The 26,941-nt window shown below is 44.1% G+C and overlaps 1 protein-coding gene across 5 annotated transcripts in view; it reads right to left on the bottom strand.

Moving 5' to 3' along the window:
- cfap54 (cilia and flagella associated protein 54) overlaps positions 1-26,941 on the bottom strand; it is a 443,819-nt gene that overhangs the window by 288,723 nt on the left and 128,155 nt on the right. For all 5 annotated transcript variants that reach the window (XM_068004603.1, XM_068004606.1, XM_068004607.1 and 2 more), the window contains 4 exons: positions 14,974-15,150; positions 5,191-5,283; positions 4,823-5,008; positions 531-673 (listed from right to left, as the gene is read on the bottom strand). In XM_068004603.1, the coding sequence (XP_067860704.1) occupies positions 531-673; positions 4,823-5,008; positions 5,191-5,283; positions 14,974-15,150 (599 nt within the window). The remainder of the gene's footprint in view (positions 1-530; positions 674-4,822; positions 5,009-5,190; positions 5,284-14,973; positions 15,151-26,941) is intronic.

Here is a 26,941-nt window from a genome sequence, read left to right on the forward strand (position 1 = left end):
AATTTGTGTATATTAAGACACAGGACAGAATGTTCTTCTGCGAAACAATCTCTAGCAGAAGTGTGGCAGAGTGGGACTAATGCCCAGGCGACTAATCCAGAACTGACCCTGACGAATATTTTGGGGTTAGCCTCATTTAAATATTTTTGGCGGGCTTCCAGCAGTGGTCCTGCATCCAATTGGAAGCTCACCATGCAGTAGGTATTGAAATGGCTGCTGCTAGAGGGCCAGGCAGCCTCCCACAATGAAAATTTGTTGATGCCTCTGATATACATATACCAATCTGCTGCTGATCATTAATCGTTCCTCTAATTATTTTGAGGAGAGATAAAAATTTTAATTAGATATCTTGAATTTTAGATATCTTGTATTTATATTTATTTGGCTTAAAATCTACTTTCATTTCTGAATAAGATACTAAAATACTAGTTCCAAATTGAGAAGGCTAATGATATTAAAATTCATCTTCTTGGGCAAAGAAATAGTACCTGGAGTGGGGAAAAAAGTCATAGAATTTGGAACATTTGTACCTTTTCTGAGTGATGCACCAATCAATCTTATCAGAAATAAACCATGTTTCTGGAGGTGGTGGAGATGCATGTGAGACAAAGTGATTCCATAGCACAGAGAAAGCTACCTTTGCCACTGGATAATGTCCCAACTGATATGCAGCCTAAAAAAAACATTAAATTGAAATTACTATCAAATTAGAATACAATATCCTCTGGGAAAAAACCTCATATATATCATGCTACGAACATACAAAAAGGCAGGAAAGACCATCTGGTCCAACAAGCCTACCTCATCCAGATGTGGTGTAGATTCATGTACCATTGACACACTCACCACTCTCCGCCCCACCCCCACCCCGTCCCCCCTCGTGACACAATCTTCTGAGAGGGCCAAGAAGACAGAGAAAAAAAAATTGTGGCCAATTTCAGAAAAAACTCCTCTTCGACCCCTTAAGCAATCAAGCAAGCTGCAGGAGATCATGGTAACAGAGTGACCGGATTTCGAGCTGACCCGTAAATTATCTTTTATGACTTGAATTGTCCTCCCCTATCAGGAACTCATCCAGCTCCCTTTTGAAGGACTGCAAAGAATCCAAACTCACTGCATGCTTCAGAAATCTGTTTCAGAGGGTGATGACTCTCGGTGAAAAGAAATACTTTGGGGTTTCTGACCTAACTCTTTGCTTACATACTTTACAATTATACTGCCGAGTACTCCCACTCCTATACTTCTCAAATAATCTATCCAATTGGATAGCATCTTGTCTCCTCTTCATTTAAAAAAAAATCAAGCATATGTCTGCTTGAACTGGAGGGACAGTGGTGTTCCCCAGGGGTCGGGACTAGGACCACTTCTTTTTTTGATATATATTAATGACTTGGACTTGGGTGTACAGGGCACAATTTCAAAATCTGCAGATGACACAAAACTTGGAAGTGTAGTGGTGAACAGTGAGGAGGATAGTAATAGATTTCAAGAGGACATAGACAAGCTGGTGGAATGAGCGGACACATGGCAGATGAAATTTAACGTAGAGAGGTGTGAAGTGATATATTTTGGCAGGAAGAATGAGGAGAGGCAATACAAACTAAATGGTACAATTCTAAAGGGGGTGCAGGAACAGAGAGACCTGGGGGTACATGTGCACAAATCTTTGAAGGTGGCAGGACAGGTTGAGAAAGCGGTTAAAAAGCATACAGGATCCTGGGCTTTATAAATAGAGGCATAGAGCGCAAAAGCAAGGAAGTTATGTTGAAGCTTTATAAAACATTGGTTCGGCCACAACTGGAGTATTGTGTCCAATTCTGGGCACCACACTTTAGGAAGGATGTGAAGGCCTTAGAGAGGGTACAGAAAAAATGTACTAAAATGGTTCCAGGGATGAGGGCCTTCAGTTACGTGGATAGACTGGAGAAGCTGGGGTTTTTCTCCTTAGGGCAGAGAAGGTTGAAAGAAGATTTGACAGAAGTGTTCAAAATCATGAAGGGTTTAGATAATGTAAATAAAGAGAAACTGTTCCCATTGGCGGAAGGGTCGAGAACCAGAGGACACAGATTTAAGGTGATTGGCAAAAGAACCAAAGGCGACATGAGGAAAAACTTTTTTACACAGCGAGTGGTTATAATCTGGAATGTGCTGCCTGAAAGGGTGGTGGAAGCAGATTCAATCGTGGCTTTCAAAAAGGAATTGGATAAATACTTGAAGGGAAAAAAATTGCAAGGCTACGGGGAAAGAGCGGGAGGATGGGGCTAACTGGATTGCTCTTACAAAAAGCCGGCACGGACTCGACAGGCCAAAAGGCCTCCTTCTGTGCTGTAACCATTCTATGATTCTATGATCCTCTAAGCTACATTTCTTTAATGAAAACAGCTCCAACTTCTAGGGCCTATTTTGATACACAAGAGCCCTGAGTAGTACAGTGGTCATGGTAGTGGACTAGTAACCCATAGGTTATAAATTTAATTCCTCCATGACAAGTTGTAAAATAGGATTCAATAAATGGTAATCTGTGGGCTGGTCCAAGGAAAAAAATGACCATTCTGGCTTTTTTCTTGTAAAAACCCAACGGTTCACCAATGCTTTTCAGGGAAGGGTACCTACCACCTTAACCCATTCTGGACTACATGTTACTCCAATTTCACGTTATTCAAAGTGGCCTAGCAAGACACTCAGTTGTAAAAAAACAATCACTGTGAAACACAATAAGGCTCAAGACCATTTCAGGGCACCTAGGGATGGGCAATAAATGCAGCCTTGCCAGTGTTGGCCAAATCCTAAGAAGAAAACAAAAATCATTTTGGTCATCCTCCTCTGTACCTTCTCCAAGCCTCAATATTGCCTGCCATTGTGTGGGGACCAAAATTGGTCACAATACTTTAAATGCAGCGGTAACAAAGGCTTGTACAGCCCATGTATAGTATTCTTAGTTTTATACTGTCCTGTCCTAACAATACAATTTAAAATCCTATTTGCTTTCTCAGCAGCCTCATCACAGTGCATGTGAGCATTCATGGCAGAATAAACCATATTTTCACACTGTAACTCTAGTGCCTATTACAAGAGAAACTTTGCAGAAGAGGGTGGCCTTTGGCTTTGAGTGCCATCTTGGGCTTTCTTTTGATTAAATAGAACCTAATTTTCAATGATTCTGCAACAGAAGAACAGGAGTTTGGTTTATAAAATTATCAAAAGTAATTAATTAAAGTAAATTGATAAACTAAGACTAGCATCAGTCTCCTGTGATCTCAGTGGTGCCCATTTCCTTTGTTTGTCTCTGCTGGATTTTGTTTTATTTTAAACACTAAAAGATCTTGGGGTGGTTTTCTTCCGCGATCTCCTATGGGGTCGGGTGGGATTGCGGCAGAAACAGCAGGAAAATGGGACAGTGAAGCCTACCACTGCCTCACCGCCCCAAACGGGTTTTCACTATCCCTGCCAGCACCATTGCTGCCCATTCCTTCCTCACCTGCCGCATGCAAAAGGTGGCATGTGATGGGGCTGGGGTTCTAGCAAATTTGCTGTCTTTCTGTTTTGTTACCGACACTTTCCAGGCGCTGGGGAGGGGGCAGTAAGGATCAAGAAGTGGCAGTAACTGCCCTATCATGGCCTCCTCTTCCTCCATTCTGTTCCCTTCATTTCCTTCTTTGCACTCACAGGCTAACTCTTGACAAGTGGAATCCTACCGGGAGCTCACTGTGTATACATTATGAGCACCCAACCCAGGAAAATGGATCAGGTCTAGGGCGAATATGCAATGATGAGAGGAAGTCCCACCCTGCTAGAACTCCGCCCCAAAGAGAATTCCCCCTACTTTATTCTTCTGGCTCTCTTTTCACTTTCCCCTCTTTAATAATGACGCTACTTCTTTCTTTTCTTGATTTACACTTATTTTACTGGCTCACTTTTTTCTTCCTCTTTATTTCTATAATATTATAGCTTCTCCCTTTGCCTGCCGTTCCTTTTGTTTCACTATCCTTGCTGACTTTGTTCTTTTCAGCCCACCAGCTCTATACCTACCATTTTTCAGCTTACTTCTCCTGACTTCCAGGCTTTTTTCTTCATCTCCCAGCTTCATCACAGATCTCTAGCTTTATGCTTCTCATCTCTCCAGTCTGCAAGCTCACCATAATAGGCATATGGACATGACTGCTGCTGTTGTATTGTCACAGCAGCTGCTACAGTTGCTATCATAGTATTATTTTACAAGCAGATTTTAAAACTTACTCTTCTTTAGCTATGTTAGAAATTACTAACAATTGCCTAATTGGTGCTAACATTTTCTTTTGCATTATATACAGGGAGGGATGTTTTTAAATAATTGTTCATCTAATCTATGTTACTTTACGTTATTGTAGACACAGTGATAAAGAGAGACATATTGAAGCAGCAAATTAGGGAGCTTTTATCCCTCAGTGAAAAGATAACGATAAGATTTAGAATGGCAGACTCCCACCAGAGACCTAGATCACACCATTAAATCCTTATACAAGGTGTAAGTGGGTATTATTACATTCATATGAGCAACTAGTAAAAATGTATTCAGTGCATTGTTTTGTGCCAGCATCCACGCTTCAATGGGGTCAGTATAATATTTAGCAGTGTCTGGTCAGCTTTTCCTCCAAGTATATATTGGAGGTCATTTTGACTTTGTGCGATAGAGCAAAATAGGTGATAGCGAATTGGCAACCCGTTTTATATCTCTCCCTTTGACTTCAATGAAAGTAATAATCGCCGACTCGCTATCACCCGTTTAACACTATCACACAGTCAAAATTATCCCACATTCTGTCCAGATAGAAACTAGTTGTACCTGACAAAGGTATGACCATGCTGTAAGGATGGGAAGAGGATAAAATGCTAAAATTGGCTTTGTTGTCTCCCCTATTCCATTTCCAAAGATTTTTCCATCTTCTGAATAAGCAGCAACAGCAAAGATGTACTTTTCGCTAGGTTCGATGCCTCTTACCTCAAGTAAACAATCTTCAAGTGCTGGTACCTTCAGATAGAAGGAAAGTGATATTATTGTTTCACACAATTTAGTAGGTACAATATAGAACATTAAAAAAGGTAATGCCTCATTAAAAATTGTTAAGTGGCAATTGTATGACACTAGATAGCACACTATGATCATTAGTTGCCATTCAATCATAGGAACATGCTTTGGTTTTCTTTCTGTACCTCTTGCCCTGTACCCTGAAGGTGGAAATCCATCAGCCGCACTTTGAGAATGCTTCCTGTTGCAGGACGGCCAAATAAGCGATACCAGTAAACCTCAAAAAAAAGGGTGGAAAAGCTTTCAGTATGCTTTCAATACTTAAAAATGTAAATATACAAGAACTAGTTAAATTAAGTTTCCAGGCTATTAAATTCGCCATACCTTATTGGGTTAACCGAATGCTACACCCAACAATGTATTTAAACAAAGAATGCAGCGGACAAGATCAAATATCCACTGCACAATATGCTGCACTATGAACTATAAGCAAATGGGACATTCCTTCAACAACCAGATCACACATTCAACAACTATCCCTACCTGGCTCCTAAAATTCAAAATCTTGAAAGCAGTTTAGGGTTATTATGTATTGAGGATGTAGGTTTTTGAAACAATTATGTTCATATCATCAGTGAATTTTTAAAATTAACATAAATCTAAATTTAAAAAAAAATCAAAAACAATGTATTTTATTGAATTTCAGTCCACTAATCTATAATAGCACTTACGTATTCTTACACTATAGCCATCAGCAGATACTTCAGTGTATGGTCCCTTCAACAATAGCATAATGTCAATTTTAAAACTCAAATAATGGGGCAGTACTTGCTCCCGAAATAATGGAGAGTTCAACAGCGCTCTCCGTTTTCTATGGCGAATTGAAGGAGCAAGTTGCTGCGTTTGTACATGCGCAGTAAAATGCGGAAGTCGTGAACTTGCTCCTAATGGTTCACCGGAGATTTGACAGCTGCGAATTAAAGGGCCATCACACGCTACAATCATAGAAATCACAAAAAAATCGTAAACTTGCTCATCTGCCCAGCTGGAAAGTAACTAATTACGTCACCAAAAGAATTACGTCACCAAAAGGTACGCTTAAAGATACCAGGTCTAAACTAAGTTTTAAAAGCGCGTTAACTCTTTATGACAGCCAAACAACTAAAAAATAAATTTTTAAAATGTGGAGTCTCATATTACTCCTTATTTTAACAGTTTTTGGTCATTAAAAAAATGTAAAAAGTTACATTTGTTTTACTTTTCCCGTCTATCTCTTTAATTTAAATCAGTTATTTCTTCGGCTTTTTATTAAAAAAAATTAAAATTTTTGTTTACGATGACTTCCAGAATACTAACTTTAAGTGAATGAAGTCTGCTTGCCTGCTTGTGGGCGGGACTTCTCTTCCTGACAGATTTTGTGGGGTTCTGCCAGGACCACTCGGCGCCAGACCTCATTACAGCCTTGGTCCAAACATGGACAAAAGAGCTGAATTCCAGAGGTGAGGTGCCTTGACATCAAGGCAGCATTTGACCGAGTGTGGCACCAAGGAGCCCTAGTAAAATTGAAGTCAATGGGAATCAGGGGGAAAACTCTCCAGTCTGGAGTCATACCTAGCACAAAGGAAGATGGTAGTGGTTGTTGGAGGCCAATCATCTCAGCCCCAGGGCACTGCTGCAGGAGTTCCTCAGGGCAGTGTCCTAGGCCCAACCATCTTCAGCTGCTTCATCAATGACCTTCCCTCAATCATAAGGTCAGAAATGGGGATATTCGCTGATGATTGCACAGTGTTCAGTTCCATTCACAACCCCTCAGATAATGAAGAAGTCTGTGCCCACATGCAGCAAGACTTGGACAACATCCAGGCTTGGGCTGATAAGTGGCAACTAACATTTGTGACAGACAATGACCATCTCCAATAAGAGAGTCTAACCAACTCCCCTTGACATTCAACAGCATTACCATCGCCGAATCCCCCACCACCAACACCTTGAGGGTCACCGTTGACCAGAAACTTAACTGGACCAGCCATATAAATACTGTGGCTACAAGAGCAGGTCAGAGGCTGGGTATTCTGTGGCGAGTGACTCACCTCCTGACTCCCCAAAGCCTTTCCACCATCTACAAGGCACAAGTCAGGAGTGTGATGGAATACTCTCCACTTGCTTGGATGAGTGCAGCTCCAACAACACTCAAGAAGCTTGACACCATCCAGGACAAAGCAGCCCGCTTGATTGGCACCCCATCCACCACCCTAAACATTCACTCCCTTCACCACCGGCGCAACGTGGCTGCAGTGTGTACCATCCACAGGATGCACTGCAGCAACACGCCAAGGCTTCTTCGATAGCACCTCCCAAAGCCGCGACTCCTACCACCTAGAAGGACAAGAGCAGCAGGCATATGGGAACAACACCACCTGCACGTTCCCCTCCAAGTCACACACCATCCCGACTTGGAAATATATCGCCGTTCCTTCATCGTCGCTGGGTCAAAATCCTTGAACTCCCTTCCTAACAGCTCTGCAGGAGAACCTTCACCACACGGACTGCAGCGGTTCAAGAAGGCGGCTCACCACCACCTTCTCAAGGGCAATCAGGGATGGGCAATAAATGCCGACCTCGCCAACAATGCCCACATCCCATGAACAAATAAAAAAAAATTAAGGTTTCTTGTTCTACCACCCATGCCAATAATCTGTTCCACATATTACCACCCTCTTAGCAAAAAAAGTTTCTCCTGCATTTCCTATTTTCTTTTGTTGTCTATAATTTGTAAATATGATCCCTTGTGCTTCAATTCTGTGCGTTGCAGAAAAGCTTGCTTGGATCCAATTTGTCCAACCCTTTCATCATTTCAAACACATCTATCATATCCACTCTCAGTCTTCTCTTCAAAAGAGAAAAGACCCAGGGTAGTCAATTTTTCCTCATATGTTATTCCCTTAAGCTCTGAGATCAACCATGTAGCCCTTCTCTGTATCCCCTCCAAAGACTGAATATCCCTTTTGCATGCTGTACTCCAGATGTGGTCCCACCAGGGCCAAATACAGTTTTAAAATGACTCTCTGGATTTATATGTTATACCCCTTGCTATGCATCCCAACATTCTGTTTGTTTTTTTTAGCAGCCTGGGAACATAGTGCTGATGGTTTGAGTGACCTGTCCACTAAAACCCAAGATTTCTCTCCTGCTCCGATGCCTCAAGTACATTCCCATTTAGCACATAATCTACATCAATCTAACCTCCGATAAATCTCGTACATTTCTCTGTAGACAAATGTGAGGTCATCCACTTTGGATCCAAAAAGGATAGAACAGGGTACTTTCTAAATGGTAAAAAGTTAGTAACAGTGGATGTCCAAAGGGACTTAGGGGTTCAGGTACATAGATCATTGAAGTGTCATGAACAGGTGCAGAAAATAAACAATAAGGCTAATGGAATGCTGGCTTTTATATCGAGAGGACTAGAGTACAAGGGGGCAGAAGTTATGCTGCAGCTATACAAAAACCTGGTTAGGCCGCACCTGGAGTACTGTGAGCAGTTCTGGGTACCGCACCTTCGGAAGGACATACTGGCCTTGGAGGGAGTGCAGCGTAGGTTTACTAGAATGATACCCGGACTTCAAGGGTTAAGTTAGGAGGAGAGATTACACAAATTGGGGTTGTATTCTCTGGAGTTTCGTAGGTTATGGGGTGATCTGATCGAAGTTTATAAGATATTAAGGGGAACGGATAGGGTGGATAGAGAGAAACTATTTCCGCTGGTTGGGGATTCTAGGAGTAGCAGGCACAGTCTAAAAATTAGAGCCAGACCTTTCAGGAGCGAGATTAGAAAACATTTCGACACACAAAGGGTGGTAGAAGTTTGGAACTCTCTTCCGCAAATGGCAATTGACACTAGCTCAATTGCTAAATTTAAATCTGAGATAGATAGCTTTTTGGCAATCAAAGGTATTAAGGGATCAGCCATGATCTTACCAAATGGCGGAGCAGGCACGAGGGGCTGAATGGCCGACTCCTGTAATCCTATGTTCCTATGTTAAACTTCATTTGCCATATCTCGTCCCAATGATCCAACTTGTCCAGATTCTTTGGAATGTGTGCATTTGCCATTGCTCCTAATTTGGTATTGTCTCAAACTTGGACACAATTCCTTGATCTAAATAATGTATAATAATTATAAATAACAGCGGCCCCAATACTGAACTTTGTGGAACTCCACTGGTAATTGGCTGCCAAGCAGATATTTGCCCATGCACTATCACTCGTTGTTGTCTGCCAACCAAGCAATTCCTTAAGCTAGCAGACTCTTTCCATACATTTCTTTTATTACACATCTATTATATATTAAAAAGTGAATGGTCTCAATACAGCAAAAGTATTGTACCTGTAGGTGACGCTGGAAGGGAAACGCTATGTGACCTAACATTATATGACAGGGCCACCTAAAGGGAAAATACTAATCTCACATTTGGAACCAATAACATTTTTTTTAAAATCAAACTTTAATTAAAAAACAAACACATAAAAAATATAGGTAGGATGTGTAAATATGAAAAAGAATCAAAAAGTAAACTTTAGAAATGAGTGGAAAGATACCCAGGGACAGACAGACGCAGCATCTGAAAAGGTGGAGACCTCAACTCCACAGGTAAATGGGAAAACAAAGTAGAAGGCCCCAAATGAAGTAAAAGCTTCTAGCAATCCAGCACCACCTAACAGGGAAGTGACAGAAGAGTGCAAACAAGACCAAGCGAATAGTGGGAAATGCTCACAGGCCTCCAATAAAGAAATGGCCCAAAGCCTTCAATTCTGCATGGAACAAAAAAGAATCCCTTAGGCAGAGGCAATGAGCCCTAACAACCACCCTGACTGAAAGCAAACGGCAACACACCCCACTCGAAGTAAAAACCATCATCACCACCCCAGAGGCATAGATCGAAACCCAGAAACTCCACGCTGATGCACAGTTGAATTGAGAACACCCCCAACCCTCGCTGTACCAAACTCCCCATTCCCTTTCCCTCTCCCTTCACTTGCCCATCTCCCCTCCCCTATTCCCCTCCCCTCCCTGACGCCTCTCCTCCTTACACTGTTCCCAGTCCCTCTGCCCTGTCCCAACCCTCTCTCCTCCCTCCCACCTCTCCTTTCCCGGCTCTCACCTTCTCCCTTCACCTCATCCTTCTCTTAGACCACCTTCTCTGTCCCCACTTTCTCCCCTCCTTGCTCCCTCTCTTTACCCCTCCCCTTTCCTCCCACTTCTCTGCCCTCCTCTCATCTATCTCCAACTCTTCCTCCAACCTCCCACCGGTCGTCCCCTATGCCCCCTCCTCTCACTTCCCCTTTCTCTCCCACCCCTCCTACTGAAAAGTGCCCTTGGTCTTGATTCCTTGTGTACAACACCACAGGAGATTGATTATTTGATATCTAAAAACTGATGATCATTTTCTACACATACACAGTAAATACTAAATAAGGAAAGGAAATCCAGAATGAAAAAATGTCACTTGGCCCATCAAACCCACTCAATCCATAGTCTATGTGTGTGTATTCTATCACGGATTTCCTAACACTCCACCAGTGGCAACTATACAAAAATCAGTTCTTTACTGCTACATCTTCCAATGTACATTACTCATTTTTTTTTATTCGTTCATGGGATGTGGGCGTCACTGGCGAGGCCAGCATTTATTGCCCATCCCTGATTGCCCTTGAGAAGGTGGTGGTGAGCCGCCTTCTTGAACCGCTGCAGTCCGTGTGGTGAAGGTTCTCCTGCAGAGCTGTTAGGAAGGGAGTTCAAGGATTTTGACCCAGCGACGATGAAGCAACGGCGATATATTTCCAAGTCGGGATGGTGTGTGACTTGGAGGGGAACGTGCAGGTGGTCCATGTGCCTGCTGCCCTTGTCCTTCTAAGTGTTAGAGGTCGCGGGTTTGGGAGGTGCTGTCGAAGAAGCCTTGGCGAGTTGCTGCAGTGCATCCTGTGGATGGTACACACTGCAGCCACGTTGCACCGGTGGTGAAGGGAGTGAATGTTTAGGGTGGTGGATGGGGTGCCAATCAAGCGGGCTGCTTTATCTTGGATGGTGTCGAGCTTCTTGACAGTTGTTGGAGCTGCACTCATCCAGGCAAGTGGAGAGTGTTCCATCACACTCCTGACTTGTGCCTTGTAGATGGTGGAAAGGCTTTGGGGAGTCAGGAGGTGAGTCACTCGCCGCAGAATACCCAGCCTCTGACCTGCTCTTGTAGCCACAGTATTTATGTGGCTGGTCCAGTTAAGTTTCTGGTCAATGGTGACCCCCAGGATGTTGATAGGGGGGGATTCGGTGATGGTAATGCCATTGAATGTCAAGGGGAGGTGGTTAGACTCTCTCTTGTTGGAAATGGTCATTGCCTGGCACTTGTTGGCATGAATGTTACTTGCCACTTATCAGCCCAAGCCTGGATGTTGTCCAAGTCTTGCTGCATGTGGGCACGGACTGCTTCATTATCTGAGGGATTGCGAATGGAACTGAACACTGTGCAATCATCAGCGAACATCCCCATTTCTGACCTTATGATTGAGGGAAGGTCATTGATGAAACAGCTGAAGATGGTTGGGCCTAGGACACTGCCCTGAGGAACTCCTGCATCAATGTCCTGGGGCTGAGATGATTGGCCTCCAACAACCACTACCATCTTCCTTCATGCTAGGTACAACTCCAGCTACTGGAGAGTTTTCCCCCTGATTCCCATTGATGTCAAGGGCAGTCACTCTCACCTCACCTCTGGAATTCAGCACTTTTGTCCATGTATGGACCAAGGCTGTAATGAGGTCTGGAGCCGAGTGGTCCTGGCGGAACCCAAACTGAGCACCTGTGAGCAAGTTATTGGTGAGTGAGTACCGCTTGATAGCACTGTCGACGACACCTTCGTTCACTTTGCTGATGATTAAGAGTAGACTCTCAGTAAGTGGCCGGATTGGATTTGTCCTGCTTTTTGTGGACAGGACATACCTGGGCAATTTTCCACATTGTCGGGTAGATGCCAGTGTTGTTGCTGTACTGGAACAGTTTGGCTAGAGGCGCGGCTAGTTCTGGAGCACAAGTCTTCAGCACTACAACCGGGATGTTGTCGGGGCCCATAGCCTTTGCTGTATCCAGTGCACTCAGCCGTTTCTTGATATCACCTGGAGTGAATCGAATTGACTGAAGACTGGCTTCTGTGATGGAAATATCGGGAGGAGGCCGAGATGGATCATCCACTCGGCACTTCTGGCTGAAGATGGTTGCAAACACTTCAGCCTTGTCTTTTGCACTCACGTCCTGGACTCCGCCATCATTGAGGATGGGGATGTTTACAGAGCCACCTCCTCGCATTAGTTGTTTAATTGTCCACCACCATTCACGACTGGATGTGGCAGGACTGCAGAGCTTTGATCTGATCCGTTGGTTGTGGAATCGCTTAGCTCTGTCGATAGCATGTTGCTTCCGCTGTTTAGCATGCATGTAGTCCTGAGATGTAGCTTCACCAGGTTGGCACCTCATTTTTAGGTACGCCTGGTGCTGCTCCTGGCATGCTCTTCTACACTCCTCATTGAACCAGGGTTGATCCCCTGGCTTGTTGGTAATGGTAGAGTGAGGAATATGCCAGGCCTTGAGGTTACAGGTTGTGCTGGAATACAATTCTGCTGCTGCTGATGGCCCACAGTGCTTCATGGATGCCCAGTTTTGAGCTGCTCGATCTGTTCTGAATCTATCCCATTTAACACGGTGATAGTGCCACACAACACGTTGGATGGTGGCCTCAGTGCAAAGACGGGACTTTGTCTCCACGAGGACTGTGCGGTGGTAACTCCTAGCTATACTATCATGAACAGATGCATCCGTGACAGGTAGATTGGTGAGGACGAGGTCAAGTAGGTTTTTCCCTCGTGTTGGTTCTCCCATCACCTGCTGCAGGCCCAGTCTGGCAGCTATGTCCTTCTGTGTCCTTGCTACACTCAGTGCTTCCTCCAAGTGGTGCTCAACATGGAAGAGGACTCATTCATCAGCTGAGGGAGGACGGTAGGTGGTAATCAGCAGGAGGTTTCCTTGCCCATGTTTGACCTGATGCCATGAGATTTCATGGGGTCTGGAGTCAATGTTGAGGACTCCCAGGGCCACTCCCTCCTGACTGTATATCACTGTACCACCACCTCTGGTCAGTCTGTCCTGCCGGTGGGACAGGACATACCCAGGGATGGTGATGGAAGAGTCTGGACATTGGCTGAAAGCTATGATTCTGTGAGTATGGCTATGTCAGGCTGTTGCTCGACTAGTCTGTGGGACAGCTCTCCCAATTTTGGCAAAAGTCCCAAGATGTTAGTGAGGAGGACTTTGCAGGGTCGACTGGGCTTAGTTTGCCTTTGTCGTGTCCGGTGCTTGGTGGTCCGATGCCGGGTGGTCCTTCCGGTTTTATTCTTATTATGACTTTTTTTAGCGAGATTGTACAACTTGCTGGGCCATTTCAGACGGCAATTAAGAAACAACTACATTGCTGTGGGTCTGGAGTCACATATAGGCCAGACCGGGTAAAGACGGCAGGTTTCCGTTCCTAAAGGACATTAGTGAACCCTAAATCTAACCATCTTAAAAATCATCTGTCATACCTAAATGGTCCAAGTCTCTACGAAGATAATCCATCTTCTTTCTACTCACTACTTGCCCACACAGCTTTGTATCAACAAATTTAATGTTACTAGATATCCTGTTTCATATGAACAGAAATACGTCAACAGCAGGATTCCCAGAACAGATCCCTGTGGAACACTGCTGGTTACTTTTGCACAGGCAAAGCATATCAATTTATCACCACCCTCTGTCTTCTGTTGGCAAAGTGAATTCTCGACAGTACGTCGTCTATCCCATGAGACTTAAACTTCCCTACTAGCCTCACATGAGGAATTTGTGCCAAACATCTTGTAAAAATTCAAGCAAAATTTATCAACTGGACTATCCTCATCCACGAATTTAACGAATTTGAGCAGGTTTTTAAAGCATTATCTATTACTTCTAAAATCATGTTGACTATGCTTTCTGATACCTGGACTCCTTACATGTTCATTTACAGCATCCACAGGATTCCTCGCCAACATTTTGTCCACTATCAATTTTCAGCCTGTAATTACCAATTTCATCGAATCATAGAACCGTATAGCACAGAAGAAGGCCATTCGGCCCATCGTGCTTGTGCCGGCTCTTTGAAAGAACTATCCAATTAGTCCTACTCCTCTGCAAATTTTTCCTTTTTAAGTATTTATCCAATTCCCTTTTGAAAGTTACTATTGAATCTGCTTCCACCACCCTTTCAGGCAGTGCATTCCAGATCATAACAACTCGCTGAGTAAAAAAAAAATCCTCATCTCCCCTCTGGCTTTTTTGCCAATTACCTTAAATCTGTGTCCTCTGGTTACTGACGCCCCTACCAGTGAAAACACTTTCTCCCTATCTACACTATCAAAACCCCTCATAATTTTGAACACCTCTATTAAATCACGCATCAAATACATTGATCATTCTCCAGTCCTCAGACATTACTCCAGCATTTATGGAGCAATGAAAAATACCAAACTAAGCATCAATAGTTTCTTCATTTGATTACTTGAACATTCTAGAATGCTACACATCTGGCCCAGAAGACTTATGGATATTTAATCTTTCCTGTGCCTGCATTGTTTTACTAACTTCTGCATGTGTTATGGATTGTTTAGTCCCATTTAATATGACTGCAATTTGTGCACAATCCTTCTTGGTGAAAATGTATTTGAAGAATATGATCAATATCTATATCCTGATAATCTGTAATACTTTTATCCAATTAATCCTTTATTGGACCAACCATTACCAGTATTAAAATAAAAATTTTAAAATGTTATTTATTACGACTACTACTAACATAGTGAAGTCAATTTTTGCACTGGCAAAAATATGAATATAAAAGTTCATCAACCTTTTTAGATGAAGCAAAAGGAGCTGGTTTGAATATCATAGAATTGTGTGTTCTGGACAGCAGGATGGGGGCTGGAACAACATCAAGCTTCTTGTTATCTGAGGAATGCTGTTGTGCACTTAATGAATATAGTTTCTTCTCCTCATCTTCAGCCTTCCGTAGCAGAGTCACAGCTTCCTGCAAAATAATATATTTTCTTTCAGAGTAGGTCGCACCACAGAAACAATTTTGAAAATCAACTAATTACAAATAATTATGATGAACACCATCCTTTTTTTGCCTTATCCATTTTTGTTGATTTGTGGACTTTTAAATTATGGCCTTAAATTAACATACAGTCAGTACTGAAGCAATCGTACATTAACGACCATCGCCGGGAATTTCCTCAGGGTTTCACCTGCTCAGTCACTATAACTTCAGCAGAAGTTTGGGAGAAACCCTGTTTACGTGCATAAACGGGGTTTTCGCTAAGCTATAGCCAAGATAAAGTTACGGTGGTGAAGTGGGAGACGCCCCGAGGAAATTCCCAGCATATCTCTACTAATGCTAATCAGCTCCCTCATACTTCATTAAATTTATTCAAGCCTGATGACATCATCAGAAGTCGCTTTTTGAAAACAAAATTCCAAAAAAAGTCAGCTCAGTGTGGGGGTTATATTGGACAACCCGCGAAACTGGGCACTGGGGTTGCGGTGCACTAGTCACCCGCACCCAGTCGTTGAGATGCAGGCAGCCAGTAACATTCCTGCTACCTCGTGATTTATGTGATTGCTGCATCCAGCCAGCCCTACCTGCGCTGTTGAGTGGCTGCTCACCGTTAGGGCACCCAGACATTGCAAGTGGCTAGCACCACTTAAAGGCAGCCTGCACCTCTTAAACGGGAGGTGCAGTGTGTCTGCAGGAAGTGGTGGAAGTCAATGGTGAAGTGAATCTGTGTTGCAATATAGTGAAGCATGGTGATGATGGGAACTCTGGAATTTTTAATGGGCAACAACTAGGCTGCTCAAAGTTTGTGGGACTCTGATATTTTCAAAATATAAGATATGGGTCCGCACGGAGTCTGAACGGAGATCAGACATCGCACACGTAAAACACAGATGCAGGTCCCGTCCCTACGTTTAAAAACTGTTGAGTTATTTTAAAACATTGAATAAAGGTTGCGCATTACGTAATTACACATCCTCCAACCTGCACGCCAAATCCTGCCAATCTGCCGATCTGAGTTTGTACCAGGACTTGGAGAGAGAGTGTGCACCAAGGTTCTCTGATCATGCTCTACAGGCTTTGGTGCAAGAGGTAGACAGAAGGAGGGATATCCTATATCCGCAGGGGGGCAAGAGGCCCTCCAGACATATGCTCCCAAGGCAGTGGAAGGCAATAGGGGACGAAGTCAATGCCAGGCACACAGCACCACAAACATAGTTGCAGTGCAGGAAGAAGTTCAATGCTTTGACATGTGTGGTCAAGGTGAGTAAGGTCAACTGTCAAGTGGTATCTCCTAGCAACTGCACAACGAGCCACATCCACTGCTCCACGCACTACACCCCCTCACCCACAGACCAACAAACTCTTTCAATCAGTATTCAACTCTTCCAATCAGATGCTTCCTCTCACCCTCACACATTACCACTGTTGCAAGCCACACACCCACAACTCACAGATCACGCACACTAGCAGCTATTCAACCATGACAGCCACATCACCCAAACATCTTGCAGGACACTCACCGACACACGTCCTGCTTTCTTGCAGGAGAAGGTGGCGCAGAACAAGAGGCAGCGAGTGGCAGTGGCTCCATGGAACATGAACCCGCTGTCCTCTCTCAGGATGACAGCATTTCTGTCCCACTTCTGCCACTCCGCTAGTGCCCTTGCTGTTTTATTTTATTCGTTCATGGGATGTGGACATCGCTGGCACAGTCAGCATTTATTGCCCATCCCTAATTCCCTTGAGAAGGTGGTGGTGAGCCGCCTTCTTGAACCGCTGCAGTCCATGTGGTGAAGGTTCTCCCACAGTGCTATTAGGTAGGGAGTTCCAGGATTTTGACCCAATGATGATAAAGGAACGGCGATATATTTCCAAGTCGGGATGGTGTGTGACTTGGAGGGGAACGTGCGGGTGGTGTTGTTCCCATGTGTCTGCTGCCCTTGTTCTTCTAGGTGGTTGAGGTTGTGGGTTTGGGAGGTGCTGTCAAAGAAGCCTTCGCAAGTTGCTGCAGTGCATCTTGCAGATGGTACACACTGCAGCCACGGTGCGCCGGTGGTGGAGGGAGTGAATGTTTAGGGTGGTAGATGGGGTGCCAATCAAGCGGGCTGCTTTGTGCTGGATGGTGTTGAGTTTCTTCAGAGTTGTTGGAGCTGCATTCATCCAGGCAAGTGGAGAGTATTCCATCACACTCCTATCTTCATAGAATCATAGAATCATAGAAGTTACAACATGGAAACAGGCCCTTCGGCCCAACATGTCCATGTCGCCCAGTTTATACCACTAAGCTAGTCCCAATTGCCTGCACTTGGCCCATATCCCTCTATACCCATCTTACCCATGTAACTGTCCAAATGCTTTTTAAAAGACAAAATTGTACCCGCCTCTACTACTGCCTCTGGCAGCTCGTTCCAGACACTCACCACCCTTTGAGTGAAAAAATTGCCCCTCTGGACCCTTTTGTATCTCTCCCCTCTCACCTTAAATCTATGCCCCTTCGTTATAGACTCCCCTACCTTTGGGAAAAGATTTTGACTATCGACCTTATCTATGCCCCTCATTATTTTATAGACTTCTATAAGATCACACCTTAACCTCCTACTCTCCAGGGAAAAAAGTCCCAGTCTGTCTAACCTCTCCCTGTAAGTCAAACCATCAAGTCCCGGTAGCATCCTAGTAAATCTTTTCTGCACTCTTTCTAGTTTAATAATATCCTTTCTATAATAGGGTGACCAGAACTGTACACAGTACTCCAAGTGTGGCCTCACCAATGCCCTGTACAACTTCAACAAGACATCCCAACTCCTGCATTCAATGTTCTGACCAATGAAACCAAGCATGCCGAATGCCTTCTTCACCACCCTATCCACCTGTGACTCCACTTTCAAGGAGCTATGAATCTGTACTCCCAGATCTCTTTGTTCTATAACTCTCCCCAACGCCCTACCATTAACAGAGTAGGTCCTGGCCCGATTCGATCTACCAAAATGCATCACCTCACATTTATCTAAATTAAACTCCATCTGCCATTCATCGGCCCACTGGCCCAATTGATCAAGATCCCGTTGCAATCCCAGATAACCTTCTTCACTGTCCACAATGCCACCAATCTTGGTGTCATCTGCAAACTTACTAACCATGCCTCCTAAATTCTCATCCAAATCATTAATATAAATAACAAATAACAGCGGACCCAGCACCGATCCCTGAGGCACACCGCTGGACACAGGCATCCAGTTTGAAAAACAACCCTCTACAACCACCCTCTGTCTTCTGTCGTCAAGCCAATTTTGTATCCAATTGGCTACCTCACCTTGGATCCCATGAGATTTAACCTTATGTAACAACCTACCATGCGGTACCTTGTCAAATGCTTTGCTGAAGTCCATGTAGACCACGTCTACTGCACAGCCCTCATCTATCTTCTTGGTTACCCCTTCAAAAAACTCAATCAAATTCGTGAGACATGATTTTCCTCTCACAAAACCATGCTGACTGTTCCTAATTAGTCCCTGCCTCTCCAAATGCCTGTAGATCCTGTCCCTCAGAATACCCTCTAACAACTTACCCACTACAGATGTCAGGCTCACTGGTCTGTAGTTCCCAGGCTTTTCCCTGCCGCCCTTCTTAAACAAAGGCACAACATTTGCTACCCTCCAATCTTCAGGCACCTCACCTGTAGCGGTGGATGATTCAAATATCTCTGCTAGGGGACCCGCAATTTCCTCCCTAACCTCCCATAACGTCCTGGGATACATTTCATCAGGTCCCGGAGATTTATCTACCTTGATGCGCGTTAAGACTTCCAGCACCTCCCTCTCTGTAATATGTACACTCCTCAAGACATCACTATTTATTTCCCCAAGTTCCCTCACATCCATGCCTTTCTCAACCGTAAATACCGATGTGAAATATTCATTCAGGATCTCACCCATCTGTTGTGGTTCCGCACATAGATGACCTTGTTGATCCTTAAGAGGCCCTACTCTCTCCCTAGTTACCCTTTTGCCCTTTATGTATTTGTAGAAGCTCTTTGGATTCACCTTTGCCTGATCTGCCAAAGCAATCTCATATCCCCTTTTTGCCCTCCTGATTTCTCTCTTAACTCTACTCCGGCAATCTCTATACTTTTCAAGGGATCCACTTGATCCCAGCTGCCTATGCATGTCATATGCCTCCTTCTTCTTTTTGACTAGTGCCTCAATCTCCCGAGTCGTCCAAGGTTCCCTACTTCTACCAGCCTTGCCCTTCACTTTATAAGGAATGTGCTTACCCTGAACCCTGGTTAACACACTTTTGAAAGCCTCCCACTTACCAGACGTCCCTTTGCCTGCCAACAGACTCTCCCAATCCACTTCTGAAAGTTCCTGTCTAATACCATCAAAATTGGCCTTTCCCCAATTTAGAATTTTAACTTTTGGGCCAGACCTATCCTTCTCCATAGCTATCTTAAAACTAATGGAATTATGATCACTTGTCCCAAAGTGATCCCTCACCAACACTTCTGTCACCTGCCCTTCCTTATTTCCCAAGAGGAGGTCAAGTTTTGCCCCCTCTCTAGTCGGGCCATCCACATACTGTATGAGAAATTCCTCCTGAATACACTCAACAAATTTCTCTCCATCCAAGCCCCTAATGTTATGGCTGTCCCAGTCAATGTTGGGAAAGTTAAAGTCCCCTACTATTACCACCCTATTTTTCTTGCAGCAGTCTGTAATCTCCTTACATATTTGCTCCTCAATTTCCCGTTGACTATTTGGGGGTCTGTAGTACAATCCTATCAAAGTGATCTCTCCCTTCTTATTTTTCAGTTCTACCCATATAGACTCCGTGGGCGAACCCTCGGATATATCCCCTCTCACTACTGCCGTGATGTTCTCCCTAATCAAGAACGCAACTCCCCCTCCTCTCTTACCTCCTGCTCTATCTTTCCTATAGCATCTGTACCCTGGAACATTGAGCTGCCAGTCCTGCCCCTCCCTTATCCATGTTTCAGTAATAGCTATAACATCCCAGTCCCATGTACCCATCCATGCCCTGAGTTCATCTGCCTTGCCCATCAGACTTCTTGCATTGAAATAAATGCAGTTTAATCTAGACTTCCCTTGGTCTTTGCCCTGCTTTCTCAGACCATCTGTCCGGTCATGTTCTGTACACTCTCCCTTACTGCCTTTTGTTTCTGTCACCATTTTATTTCCCACTGACTTCCTGCATCGGTTCCCATCCCCCTGCCACATTAGTTTGTGCCTTGTAGATGATGGAAAGGCTTTGGGGAGCCAGGAGGTGAGTCACTCGCCACAGAATACCCAGCATCTGACCTGCTCTTGTAGCCACTGTATTTATGTGGCTGGTCCAGTTAAGTTTCTGGTCAATGGTGACCCCAGGATGTTGATGGTGGGGTATTCGGCGATGGTAATGCCGTTGAATGTCAAGGGGAGGTGGTTAGACTCTCTCTTGTTGGAGATGGTCGTTGCCTAGCACTTGTCTGGCACGAATGTTACTTGCCACTTATCAGCCCATGCTTGGATATTGTTCAGGTCTTGCTGCATGCAGGCACGGACTGCTTCATTATCTGTGGGGTTGCGAATGGAACTGAACATCATCAGCGAACATCCCGACTTCTGAACTTATGGTTGAGGGAAGGTCATTGATGAAGCAGCTAAAGGTGGTTGGGCCGAGGACACTGCCCTGAGGAACACCAGCAGCGATGTCTTGGGGCTGAGAAGATTGGCCTCCAACAACCACTACCATCTTCCTTTGTGCTAGGTATGATGCCAGCAAATGGAGAGTTTTCCCCCTGATTCCCATTGACTTCAATTTTACTAGGGCTCCTTGGTGCCACACTCGGACAAATGCTGCCTTAATGTCAAGGGCAGTCACTCTCACCTCACCTCTGGAATTCAGCTCTTTTGTCCATGTTTGGACCAAGGCTGTAATGAGGTCTGGAGCCGAGTGGTCCTGCCGGAACCCAAACTGAGCATCGGTGAGCAGGTTATTGGTGAGTCGGTGCCACTTGATAGCACTGTCGACGACACCTTTCATCACTTTGCTGATGATTGAGAGTAGACTGATGGGGCAGTAATTGGCTGGATTGGATTTGTCCTGCTTTTTGTGGACAGGACATACCTGGGCAAATTTCCACTTTGGTGGCTAGATGCCAGTGTTGTAGCTGTACTGGAACAGCTTGGCTAGAGGCGCGGCTAGTTCTGGAGCACAAGTCTTCAGCATAACAGCCAGGACGTTGTCGGGGCCTTAGCCTTTTCTGTATCCAGTGCACTCAGCCGTTTCTTGATATCACAAGGAGTGAATTGAATTGGCTGAAGACTGGCTTCTGATGTGGATCTCGGGAGGAGGCCGAGATGGATCATCCACTTGGCACTTCCGGCTGAAGATGGTTGCAAACGCTTCAGCCTTGTCTTTTGCACTCACGTGCTAGGCTCTGCCATCTCCAACAAGAGAGAGTCTAACCACCTCCCCTTGACATTCAACGGCATTACCATCACTGAATCCCCCACCATCAACATCCTGGAGGTCACCATTGACCAGAAACTTAACTGAACCAGCCATATAAATACTGTGGCTACAAGAGCAGGTCAGAGGCTGGGTATTCTGCGGCGAGTGACTCACCTCCTGACTCCCCAAAGCCATTCCACCATCTACAAGGCACAAGTCAGGGGTGTGATGGAATACTCTCCACTTTCCTGGATGAGTGCAGCTACAACAAAAAGCTCAACACCATCCAGGACAAAGCAGCCCGCTTGATTGGCACCCCATCCACCACCCTAAACATTCACTCCCTTCACCACCGGCACAATGTGGCTGCAGTGTGCACCATCCACAGGATGCACTGCAGCAACTCGCCAAGGCTTCTTCGACAGCACCTCCCAAACCCACGACCTCTACCACCTAGAACGACAAGAGCAGCAGGCACATGGGAACAACACCACCTGCACGTTCCCCTCCAAGTCACACACCATCCCGACTTGGAAATATATCGCCGTTGCTTCATCGTCACTGGGTCAAAATCCTGGAACTCCCTTCCTAACAGCACTGTGGGAGAACCTTCACCACACGGACTGCAGCGGTTCAAGAAGGCGGCTCACCACCACCTTCTCAAGGGCAATTAGGGATGGGCAATAAATGCTGGCCTCGCCAGCGACGCCCACATCCCATGAACGAATAAAAAGATAGGAACAGGAGTAGGCCATTTAGCCCGTCGAGCCTATTCCGCGATTCAATGAAATCATGGTTGATATGTGACCTAACTCCATATATCCGCCTTAACTAAAGGTATTAAGGGATATGGGGTTAACAAAAAGCTATCAATCTCAGATTTAAAATTAACAACTGAGCTAGCAAAAACTGCTGTTTGCATAACACATTCCAAACCTCTCCCACCTTTTGTGTGTGGAAGCGTTTCCTAATTTCACTCCTGCAAGTCCTGGCTATGTCCCCTAGTCCTAGTATTCAAGTATAGGAGACCTCCAAAAACAGGTACAAATGCATCAGCAGCCAGAAGCCATAATCCAGTAACTAACCTGTAACTCCTGCATGATCTCTTTAAATAGTGCTGGTGGGCGGTCACCCATGCTGTTTAAGACCTGTTCAGGCGTGCGCGATTAAGACAGTACGTTGGCTGGAGCACTGAGTTCCAAAATCGCATTTGTCCCTTTAAATCACTGATGTACCGCATATTCTGCCTACTTCACATGTTGCTGGCGTTCGTTATCTGCGTGCGCGCGAACGCTTTTACCAATATGGCATCCATCGCATGTCACGGTAGAAGTGTGCGTGCGCATTTCGGGTGCCATTTTGGGTCCTTAGGAGTCTGCGTAGCGCCGCGCTACACAGCCCAATTTACAGCCCTATGTATTTCCTATCCACCACAATTCCCAAGTCACACTTTACCAGCACATTTTCTTACATGGAAATTTCTTGTAAATGATTGCTATACATTTAATCTTCATAAAACAACAAATCAGAACTCTAACTATTAACAGTGAGCAATATCTACCAATATGAAAACAGAAACTTAACCAATGAAGTCGCTCAAAATATATTTTCAAAATGCTTTCATCCACTACTATATTTCTTACAAACTTCTAATAATCAAAGCATAAATAATTACACATTACACAATCATTAAATTCACGTATAAATTTGTCTTCTGTATTTTGCAATAATTTGATAAATGTTTTCGTGGAGGCCTCAACCACTATTGAAAGCCTCGTCTTCGGAACATAGAAATATACAGGGCTAGGTAAAACATTTCAGTCTATCGAGTCAGCTCCACAGTTCAATAACAGGATATAGAGACCTCTACCTCTTAATTAATTCTCACCAAACCTGTGTCCAAATCTTACATTTTTTTGATGTTGGGCAGTCCATTCGAAACATGGAGTTAATATTCTTCTCTGAACTATCACTCTGCCTGCTGAACAATATTACTAACAATACCTGTAGCTGCAATTCCCTGGATCCCAACATGCATTAGTTTGATTCTCTCAGTGCAAGACAGAGTGGTGTGATTAGAGCACCTGTACTTCATTCTGTCCTAGAATCACAGTCGTCAATTCAGCCCATAGCACTTCTTCAACTGGAGCTATCTGCTCCAATCCCATTTCCCTTCCTTCTCCAAATATCATTTTATATTGTTCCATTTCAAAAACATATCCAATTCCTTTTTAAATTAAGTTCCGGTCTATGCCTCAATCGCCACTTGTGGTAAAGCATTCCATACTATCATAACCATTGTGTGAAAATGTTCTCCCAGCTTTCCCCTTTTTCTTCTGGTGATATTCCCGAGTCTAGGTCCCATTATTACCAAATCACTAAACAGCTGGAAATTATCTATTACTGTTCATTCTCTCAAAACCTTTCAAAAGCCCTTAACCATCTTTGTTCAAGTGAAGAAAGTCATAATTTTCAAGCCTTTCTTCATAACAATAAATATTCAACACTCGTTTCATTCTGGTCAATGTTTGTTGTCCTTTTCAAGGCTCTGATATCCTTCCTGTGACCAGAGCTGCATGCAATGTTCCAACTGTCAAGGTGAGATTGAGGAATGAGGAGGGTGAAGGATTTTGGACTTTTTGTTATGGACTTTTGATACTTGTTTTAAAGAAGACTAAAATAATGGACTTGAAACCCTCGATTTCTTGGTAAAAGAACACAGAACTGTCAGCGTGACCAAAATCAGGATGCATGATGGTCTTTGCTTATTGTCCAGGATGTTTGGAGAGAGAATCCTATGTTTCAGCAAGATTGAAGCAAGCCTTCGTAAGTGATAAAACCTGAGTAACTGGTAAGAAGAAATAATGCTGACAGCTGCAGAGATACAGAAGCATGGCCTGCAAACTGATATTTAAATCAACCCACACAATGTACGATGATCAAACAGCAGATTTGAAAGAAAACCAAAGAGGCTTTGGAAAGGATGCAGAGGAGGGCTGCTGGACCAATTCCCAGATTAACGCATCTTAGAATCATAGAATCATAGAAAGGTTACAGCACGGAAGGAGGCCATTCAGCCCATCGAGTCCGCGCCAGCTCTATGCAAGAGCACTCCAGCTGGTCCCACTCCCTCGCCCTTTCCCGGTGGCCCTGCAAATGTTTTCCTTTCAAGTACTTATCCAATTCCCTTTTGAATGCCATGATTGAATCTGCCCCCACCACCCCCTCAGGCAGTGCATTCCAGATCCTAACCATTCACTGTGTAAAAACATTTTTCCTTATGTTACCTTTTGCCAATCACCTTAAATCTATGCCCTATGGTTCTTGACCCTTCCGCCAATGGGAACAGTTTCTCTCTATCTACTCTGTCTAGACCCTTCATGATTTTGAATACCTCTATCAAATCTCCTTGCAACCGTCTCTGTTCCAAGGAGAACAACCCCAGCTTCTCCAATCTATCCACGTAACTAAAGTCCCTCATCCCTGGAATCATCTTAGTTGTCAAGACAGGCTAAATGAGCTGGGACTCTACACTTTAGAGAAGCGTAGCCTTAGGGGTGATCGTAGTTTATAAGATGATGAAAGGAATAGATTGTGTTCGAGTTGACAGTTTGTTCCAATTACATAGGGAGGACCAGGGGTCACAATTTTAAGTTAGATGTCAGGAGGCGGTTCTTTTCCGAGAGAATAGTTGACCTCTGGAACAGGCTGCCGCCTCATGCAGTCGACAATGAATTCCTTCAAGCGAGGGCTTGACCTGTTACTGGCTGGGGTGGAGATCACCTCTTACAAAAGATAGGTACTGCATAGAATTATCATGGCCAAAGTGATCTCCTGGACTAGTTTCGATTACCTAGGTTGGGGAGGGGGGGGGGGGGTTGGAGAGGATTTTTCCAGATTTTTTACCCCCAATTTGGCCTGGGTTTCTATCTGTTTTTTTCGCCTCTCCCAGGAGAGCACACGGTTTTGTTGGGGTGGAGAGTATATGTATTGTGATGCACAATATGTCGCAATTGTGTGGGACAGATTGGATTGACCAGAGGATCTTTTCCCGTCCATCATTGTTCATATGTTCATACAAAAGATCCCATTCTACCAGGATTTTCAGGAGAATCACATGTGATGTCCAGATAAGATGGCGTAGGAAAGGAACCTTCTTTTTCTCCCAAGGCAAAGAACTAGATCAACTCTCCGTCCTGAGTTGTGCTCACTAGGAACAAAGTTGTATGAAAAGTTACAACTTTCTTTCTGGTAAAAACTGTTGCGTTGTATGCCAAATTATAATTGTTAAAGTTAGAAAATAACCACAGTGTCTTGCTTGATCCTTGACCTTTTGTGTTCTGAACAAGAGTGAGCAGAAATCCTACAAGGGTAAACAACGACAAACTGGTTGGACCAAACAGCCTATTACTGTGTCGTAACCTTGATGACCCAAATTTTGCCGCATCAACGATCACGCCCCAAATTTTAGTGGAAAATAGTGGCGAATTAGAAGTGGTGCAGCCAATGGCCAAAAAAGGGATTTAGCTTTACAGAAGAGAAACAACAACAACCTTCTTTATTTCTCTTCTGATGGACTTGATTTTTTAAAAATCATGTATGCAGAATTGGATTGGAAGTTGAACGAATTGATCGCCAGTTTAATTTTCCTACTTTGTATTGTAATTTTCATTTAGCTGCTTCACTTTGTACAATTATAAAAAATATATAAAAATCGGAATGTTGAGCTTGCTCGTGCTGCATTTCATCTTTTGGTTTTATTTTCATTGAGTTATTTGGTGTTTCATTTAAGCTGTATGTTCTATTGAAATGGCAATTAAAAAAAAAATCTGGCAAGTCATTACAGAACGGCCATTAAATGATGTTCTCTGGAGGTTAGTTTTAGTTTGAACTATATAAGGGCTGGTAAACGTACACCTGTTGGTGAAATTAACTCTCTGGTCCTTTATGGTGTTTATTTTTATCTGGAGCAACACAATCTCATTGCTTCAGATTCAGGTGTTTTGCTGAAACATCGATGTCTTTAGCTCAGAAATCATTGTTGTTTGTACTCTGAAAGGAAACAAAGGCCTCAAAATTCGATCATGCTAGAAAATGTGCACGCAGGGGTCAGATTCATACCTGTTAGTGTTGTCTCAGGCAACTTGTAATATTTATCGGCTGCACACTTGTTTGGGTGGGCCGGAAATCGAGCATTTCTGACGGTACTTAAAAGGAGCCAGCACCTCTTAAAGGAAAAGTGTACTCTGGCTGCAGAAGAAAGGAAACTCCTCTGAACACAGAAGTGCTGCTGGAACTGAAGATCGTGCCC

The sequence above is a fragment of the Heptranchias perlo genome, chromosome 24 (genome assembly GCF_035084215.1).
Source record: "Heptranchias perlo isolate sHepPer1 chromosome 24, sHepPer1.hap1, whole genome shotgun sequence".
NCBI lineage: Eukaryota > Metazoa > Chordata > Chondrichthyes > Hexanchiformes > Hexanchidae > Heptranchias > Heptranchias perlo.